The following is an 8,065-nucleotide window of genomic DNA, read 5'->3' on the forward strand; positions in this document are numbered from 1 at the left end:
CTCTCCCCGAGCACAGTGGCCACAGTAAGGACAGCTGGCACCGGCCGCCCGCGTGCACGTCCACGGCGCAGTCTGTTCACACCCGGTCTGGAACGCTGGCACCAAAGGGGGCCTCCTCCACGGGGCCCACGCCCTGCCGCGCCTCGGCGGCCAGGGCACAGCTCGAGTGTTCTAGAAACTTAGGCACCGAGCCCCCGGTGCCCGCGTGGGCCCTGCTGTCCGCGAAGGGGGGCGGCCGCTCCTTGGGCGCCTCCGGCCCCGGGCACTGGCCGGTTTTCCAGGGCTGCAGGTCCCCGGGGGGCGAACGCTGCCGCCGGGCGCAGGTGGCCGTGACAGACAGAGACCGTGAGGCTGAAAGGGGAACAGAGAAATGAGCACGGCCCAGACCCAGCCCCACAGCAGGCAGCCGTCCAGTAAGTTCCGTCACGGGAAAGGCCGGCATGCCTGGGGCGCGCGTTCCGCCCGGCCTGCGGGCAGGGGCGGGGGTCACGGAGCGGGCCCTCAGATGACAGCGGGCTGGTCCTTCTCCTCTGCCCTGGCGGCGTCTAGAGGCGAGTCTGCCTGGAGACCAGAGCCCGACAAGCGCCCCCACCGTGGCACGAGCCGACGGCAGCCACCTCCGAGGCAACAGAGCTCGGCCCGCCCAGGGCCCGGCTGCTGGCGCCTCCCAGGCCAACGGTGTCATGGCACACACAGCAGCCCGGTGGCGTCGCCGGAGGAAGCCAGCTTCAGGAGGCCAGCGGTGACAGACTCGCCACGACCAGGCTAAGGCCCCCGCCCCATCTACGAGTCACGGCACACATCCGAGTGGCCTGGGTAGCTTTGGTGGCAAGCAGCGAGCCTGGCAGTTACACCTCGAGAGCTAAAAATCTTGCATGTGGGGCCCGGAGCGCTGGGGACCCCACACGCCTGGGCGACGCCGTGAGATGGACTTAGGCCCAGGGCCGCCGAGGACCACGGTCACCCCCCCATGCCCGTTTCACAGCAGGTGTCAAAGCGTTTGGGAAAGAAGCGTCTCACCTGTTCCCAGGGCAGCCCGAGACAGGCCTGCTTCGAGGTCCCGGCTGCAGGCGGGGGGCTGGGAAGAGCTGTCACCTTAACCACAAAGAGAATTCAGTTGACACAGGCAAGAGAGATCCCTGACAGCACGATGACCCTCCTATGAACTACGAGTCCCGCTGGCAGGCACCCCCCACGGGGCTGGCAGGGTCCCAGGGGCCTATAAGTCCCCAGCCTCACACAGCGCAGCAGGCTGGGGCCACAGACAAGCCCGGGGCCCTCGTCGGAGGCCCACCCGTGCCCGGGTTCTCCAGGGACCTCTGGGGCACAGGCCCTCGATGGGCGCAGCAGTGGCCGTTCCGACGGGCCCAGAGGAGGCTGCCAGCATGGGGTGACGGGCGCAGAGGCAGAGGGTGCTGGCCGCGGGGCCCGCAGGCACAAACCAGACCACGTCTCCACCAGCCGGGCACTGCCAGGCGGTGACCCCTGTGGGCCGGTTCCTGCCAGGGCACGGGCCGGGTCTGGTGTGTGCGGGGTCTCGGCGCCCAGTGGGCCTCCTCCGTGAGAGTCCCCACCAGGGGACACTGCATCCCCTTCCAGCTGGGCGCGATCGACCCCTGTCCCCGGGGAGCTGGCGTGAGATGCAAACACAGCCAGTCTGTCACGTGGGCAACTGTGACACAAGGTCCGGGTCCCCCACCGTGTGTGGCCGGGGCGGCTCTGGCCGGAGGACGGGCCACCAGCACAGTGCTGTCACTGAGGCACGGCCGGGCCCTGCCTGGCCCCAGACCCCGCCAGGGCCCTGTGCAGGCGGCATTGCCCGGGCCGGGCCTGCGGGCATCCGCCACGCCGATGGCCTCAGGCCCTTCCAGGCCCGGGGCCAGGGACCCCGCAGGCTCCTGGCGGGGGCCGACCCTCTGGGTGAGTTCTCGTTGCCCCAAACCCCCAGCCCCCCACCAGAGCGGCAGGCCTGGTGGGGACCCAGCTGGGCCCCGACTGTCCACCCTGTGAGGCCCTGGGCTATGGGACATTCCCAGAGCGACCCTGGCCAGGCTCCCAGGGCCTGACCGTGACTCCCGGGGTCACTTAGGCCTCGCGTGCTCAGGGCAGAGCCAGACACGTGCTCGGGACACACGCGGGCTGGGTCAGCCGCACCTGCCGTCTTGGGCGTGCTCGACGTGGGGTCGCTGGCAGAGCGGGCCATGCGCCCGGGACCCAGCCATGCCCACGCGCCCTGGCTGGGGCCCGCGGGGGACGCGAGGCCGAGGGCTGAGGCTGGCGGCGGGGCGCCCGGGGGGCCATCGGGTGTCTGCTGGCTTGGGCACGGCGCGGCGGCTCCCTCGGGGGCTGGGAGGCTCGAGCTGTCAGCTGCCCCTGCAAGGTAAGGGACAGGGCATCAGCGCCGGCGCAGGACACCGCGGGCCAGCCCACGGCAGGACGGCGCCGCCACACGGCCACCGAGCACAGCGTGAAGAGTGGCCGCCCGGAGCCCTCCTGGCGTCCTGTGACCTCGTCGCCTGGGGCCACTCAGCAGGTGGATAAGTGCCCTGTGGTACAGAAAGGTGGGAGCCCTGGTGACCCCCACACGTCAATCCAGGAGGGGCGTGAGGGCTTCCCACGCCACAGACACGGCCTGCCCAGGGCAGCCCGCGGGAGGCCCGGGATGGTGGGGTCACAGGTGCTCGGTGGGCAGAGACAGGTGGGCCTGGGGGAGGGGGCGGCTGGATGCCGAGCCCCCAGGGGACCTGCCTGCACAGTCAGGCCTGGGAAGCTTGTCCTCCCCCCTTACCAGGTGGCCGTGTCCCCACTCCCACTGGGGCAGGTGTTCCCGGTGAGCCCGCCTGGGGGCACTTCCTCCCAGTCACAGCAGCCCAGGCCCCCCGGGGTGGGCTTTGGGGGCTGCTCCTCCCTGTGGCCTCCCCCCGACCATCTGGAGCAACAGAAAGACAACGCAGGCCTCGCACGCCGCGCGCACACGCGCGATTTTTCGGGACTGATTCCTTTCTTTCGTAAACGTGAATAGAACATGCGTGGGACACGGGTGCGGCCGTGTGACGGAGGCCACGCTGCCACGCGTGCCCGCGGGGGGACGGCCAGCACCACGGGCACCCGATCTCAGCTGCACCTGCCCACCGTGTCCTCGTGTAAATCTACCGACAAAACCCCAAACCAAAACGAACAGGAAAACATCGCGAGAGTGAAAAACAACAAAACCTGACCTATCGGTGGACGGCGAACGTGCTCGAAGGTGCTCAGATTCCCGCGTGTGCGTGCGTGTGAGCGATGAAAACTCAGCTGGGTGAACGGGAAAGCCGTCACCGCACCCCCCACCCCCCGCCCCAGTGGGACACGGGAGCCACGGCGCCTGAGGAGCCAGCTGCGCAGCCAGCGGCACGGGGTCGGGGGGCCGGGGGTTCCGGGGGTCAGCGGGGCGCGTACGGTGCCGCCCTTCGGACACTGCAGACTCATCCTCTCAGACACCGATCGCGTAGCTTACCTTGCACGCTGAAGCCCGCGGTGGCATCTGGGTCGCAGGAGCCGGGCTCGGCCACCTGCTGACCGGCGCTCGTAAGCTGCAGCAAGACACAGGAGGCCGGTCGGTGGCCTGCCACCTGCGGGCTGCAGGGACCGCCACAGCAGCCCCAGCGCGAGGGCTGACGGGTGGGGCGGGGGCGCTGCCTGACCTGGCTGGGGTCCCATCCCACGGGGGTGGGAGTGAGCTGGGGGGCGTGAGGCCCGTGGCCCCAGCGCACTGTTGGACGGTCCCGGCCTGGCCGTGTGGCTGGCATCGTGGCCCAGAAATGACACTCGTCACTTTCTGCTCCAGGGGACGCGCTCTGCCCAGCAGGGGGTCTGGGGAACACCAGGCGAGGTACACCTGCTCCCCGCCGGCCCGCCACCCGCCTCGGCCTGTGTCCTGCGCGGTCCAGCCCTCGGCCACTTCAGGGCATGATGGCCCCACCCAGGCCATGTGCCTGCATGTGACAAACGCCACACGCGGGAGCCCCTGCGCTAGCTACAAAGAAAGCCCGCGGTTTCTGAATCCTCGGGTTATTTCAGAATCGCTTGCAAATCGCGAGCCCCGTGGAGGCCGAGGGAGGTGAGCGGTGTCCGCAGCCTGATGCCGTCACAGCCCAGGTCGTCCGCTCTGCCCGCCGCCGGCCGCCCTGCCACTTCGGGCGGCCTCTCGCACAGGTCTTGCAGAGAGGGGGTGACAGGTCTGCTGAGGGCCGAGGGCCTGCTTCCCACCCAGCCTAGGACCCCCTTAAGGCCTATACTGTGTATTCCCAGATAACGCTATCGTGCCCGGTGGCCATGATTAAACAGGCGACTGGCATCGAGGCGGGGAGCCAGATGCCCCGTATGTCCCTCTGCCTGAGACACCTGCACGGACTTTCTGGAGAGGCCGAGTCCCCACGGCCCACCTGGACACCCCCCTCCACCCACGGGGCTCCCCAGGGCCCGGACGCCTCAGGGACAAGGTTTACTGGCCCCAGAGCCCCTGATCCCGAAGGGGCAGCCAGGCGAGCAGAGGCGCCTTGGAAGGACCGGGCTGGGTCTGAGCCTGCGGCACCTTCTGCGGTGGACACGGGCGGAGGTGCGGGCCAGGCTGGCGTCATGCCGCCGAGGCCCGGGGCGAGTGGTCTGGGCACTGGCGACCGCACAGCTGGTGCCCCTCGGCGCCCCCGGTCACGGTGGCCCAGGGCTCGGGGCGCAGGCTCGGCTGGCGGCTGCTTCCCGCACGTGCCCCCGCTTCGCATCGCCACGGGGCTCCCCACGCCCCACCCCTGCGGCCTCCCGAGGGCCACCTGTACGTTCCCGAACAACGCTGTCTGCACTGGGTGGGTGACCTTCCCAGGCGTTTGCGCCCTCCGCACTGGCCCAGCACCCTTCGACACCCCGTGACGGCCACAGAGACGGGAGCGTCGAGCAAAGGGCCGGTGGCTCCTGCCGCGTCGGAAGCTGCCACGTGCCGTTCCGAAGCCCCACTCCGTGTGGGCGCTTGGTCCGCGTTGGTCCCCAGCTTACAGCCCAGAAAGCGGGGCCCCACGTGTGGGGGGCCTGTCGTGCGCAGGGCCCGGGGTCGGTGGCTGTGCCCACTCAGAGACACCTCCCCCGCCCTGGAGCCGCCAGGCCTGGGGCAGGACCAGGGGCCCAGACTGCTCTCCCGGCTCCCACGGCAGGTGACGACCGGCCAGAGTCCCTGGGCGCTTGGCCCCTGGCCCGAGCCCCACGATCGGAAGCTGTGCCGGCAGCTTCTGTGCTGTGTCCCCAGACACGCTCGCTGGCCAGCGTCGAGCTCGGCCGCACCTGAGGGAGCCGGGCGGGGAGCACGGGCGTTGGCGCTGGGCCCCCAGGCCCGGCTGGGACTCCTAGAGGTTCGGAGCCTGCTGCCCCCCACCACAGGGCGACGAGACGGACGCCCCGCAGGTTCGCCAGGTCCCGGCGCAGGTGGCTGGCTCGTCGGGCCTGGCCTCACCTGGCTGGCCGGGGCCGGGCCGACCACGGCCTCGTAGGGCGGCGGCAGCTCGGCCGGGTAGGGCAGGCCCGGGCTGTTGATGGCCACGTCGTACAGCACGCTGAACGGGCTGGGACCGAAGTCCAGGTGCAGGTCTCTGAAAAGGCAGAAGCAGGGAGCTGTCACTCGGGGGCCGGAGCCCGAGCGGGGGGCGTTCTCTCAAAGCAAACGACGAGGCTCGTCGGGGTCCCCTCAGCCCACACGCGTCACGTTCGAGAAAGAAACGCCTAATTCTTTGTTTCTGGAAAGATAGTGATATCGTCCATCAACTCTATGGCTCTGTCTAGAATTAAAATAACCAATCTGTAGTTAAAATTGACGTGTTGCGTCAATGGCATTTCGTGGGAGCACCGTGGAGCTGCGACCATCGGGCTGGCCACTCCTGTGGTCTCCCGTGAGAACCGGTGGGAGCGTCCATCTCCGGGCCCCTGCTCCGGTGACCCGTGACCCTCTGCTCTGCAGCCAACAGCTGCCACCGCTTGCTCCGCCGAGAACGAGCGTGGCCTCCGCCTCCCCGGGACCCTCCCCACCCCGCGGTGTCACGGCCCCCACGGAAAGACCCACCTGTGGGCGTCGGCCGTGGGCGTGCAGGTGTACTCGGGCGGGTAGTAGGGTGGCGGGGGTACGGGCGGCACGAACTCGTCCAGGTCCAGGGCCGGGTGGGGGGCGGTGCCGTGCGGGGTCCCGCAGGCCGGGCTGGCCGGCCGCGCCGTCTGCGGGAGGAGCTGGAGACAGAGGCTCCGCGTGAGCGGGCCACGCGGGGTGCTCGTGTCTGGTCAAGCTCCTGCGCGTGGGCCTTCATGGTGCAGTGTACACCGTCAGGCCTCGGCAGCGACACGCACAGAAACGGTGGCTCCCTGCAGCCACCGGGCCTCCGAAGCCTCACGCTGCGCCCCACACAGTGACGCAGAAGCCTCTCGTCCGGGCCGGGTCTGCACGATCCTGTGTGAAAGGCCCCGAGAGGCCTGCGCCAAAACTCCATTAAACCATTAACCCACCGATGAAGCTTTCCTCAAATCGGGGGCCCGTGGACACACAGCACCCATGAACACAGAGCAGCTCTAGGGACTCACGCGCTTTGTAAAACTCTGCTCCGAGGGAAAAGAATCCTCCGTGAGCTCCAGAACATTCCGGGGGGCAACCCAAAAACCGATGCTGCTTGAGCAAACAGGTAAAACCCCCTGAATGAGAGCTCGCTGTCACTGCTACCGAGCTCTCCGTGTCCGCCCAGAGAAAGCACGATCAATAACTGCTTCCCTTCCCACCGCGGGGCACTGCTCCCCAGACGTCACCTGACACGGTGGCCCAGCCCCAACCGACACCACACTGTGACCACTTGCAGGTATGCAAGGGCCCTGTGTCACCTGGGACCTGCCACTGCGTGGGGGGTGGGACGAGGAGCCAGAGTCCCCGGTACGCAGCCTCATGGGCAGACCCGCTGGGTGACGAGCTGTGCAAGCACCGGGCGGGAGCCTGGGTTTCCCAGGCTTCATGAGAATATGACATCTGATTGGGCTTGAAAGACGCAGGATTTCAACAGCTGGGCGCACAGGACCATGCCCAGGGTCCGAGAAGCAGCCAGCTAGTAGAAGGGGTGTTTAAGCACAGAAAATTCAGATGAGGCTCCCCTCCGGAAGTGAACCCCCACTCGGGGTGGGGGCACGGGAGCCAGCAAGGGTGCTGGGGCCGGCCGGGGAGCAGCCCCGCTGAGGCTGAGTGGCCGGCAGAGCCTCCCAGCAGCAGCGGGCAGGGCGGTCTGCAGTCGGGGTGGCAGAGCACTCGTGCACAAATGTGGACGAGGTCACGGGTCTGGACACCGTCCCAGGCTGTGCCACCAGCCTTCTCGACTGACGGAGAAAGAATGGGGGCCATGTCTGCACATCAGGCCAACAGTGGCTCCTGTGCGTCCACACCTAGAGCACGTTCCTGCCTCTCCAGCTGGCCTGGCCCGGGAGCCCCAATGTTCATGGCAGGACCCAGCCAGAGGCCAAATGTCCTTGCGATGTAATAGGAAATACTGTGAATTAGTCTCTATCAGAAGTTGGAAAAATCGGTGACACGCTCAAGCATGAGATGCTAAAGTGAAAATGCTTTTCTGTCAAAGGTGTGGTCCCACCGGGAGGGAGAACAGTACCTTAGCGGGAGAGGCGCCCCAGACAACGACGTTATGGCGGGTGTCAGGTGCTGCGCACGCACGTGGGGGGTCTTCAGAGGTTAGAGACCCCAGCAGCAGCGCTAAACCCAGGCAGAGTGCCGGCCCCGCCCCGGCCCCCGCCTGGCACACTGTAGAGCCCCTGCCCCCGAGCACACCCCGCCCAGCCAGATCCTGGCTCACCCCGGCCCCGCCCAGACCACACCCAGGCCCCGCCTCCAGACCTCGAGCCCCCACTCCTGGGCACACCCCTGCCCAGCCAGATCCGCCCCGCCCATGACCATACCTAGGGCCTGCCCCTCAGGCCACACCCCTGCCCCAGGCCCACCACACCTCACGGCCCCGCCCCAGCCACACCCGCCGGGAGGGCCCCCGCCCACGCCCACACCCCGCCA

At 68.6% G+C, this 8,065-nt stretch overlaps 1 protein-coding gene across 1 annotated transcript in view; it reads right to left on the reverse strand.

Moving 5' to 3' along the window:
- ENTREP2 (endosomal transmembrane epsin interactor 2) overlaps window positions 1-8,065 on the reverse strand; it is a 79,914-nt gene continuing 71,849 nt past the window's right edge. Inside the window, exons 5-10 of the mRNA XM_039853386.1 lie at window positions 6,083-6,243; window positions 5,480-5,615; window positions 3,497-3,572; window positions 2,155-2,373; window positions 1,021-1,095; window positions 1-351 (exon numbers count right to left, since the gene is read on the reverse strand). Of these exons, the coding sequence (XP_039709320.1) occupies window positions 77-351; window positions 1,021-1,095; window positions 2,155-2,373; window positions 3,497-3,572; window positions 5,480-5,615; window positions 6,083-6,243 (942 nt within the window). The 3' untranslated portion in view covers window positions 1-76. The remainder of the gene's footprint in view (window positions 352-1,020; window positions 1,096-2,154; window positions 2,374-3,496; window positions 3,573-5,479; window positions 5,616-6,082; window positions 6,244-8,065) is intronic.

The sequence above is a fragment of the Pteropus medius genome, unplaced genomic scaffold (genome assembly GCF_902729225.1).
Source record: "Pteropus medius unplaced genomic scaffold, Ma_sr-lr_union100, whole genome shotgun sequence".
Lineage (NCBI taxonomy): Eukaryota > Metazoa > Chordata > Mammalia > Chiroptera > Pteropodidae > Pteropus > Pteropus medius.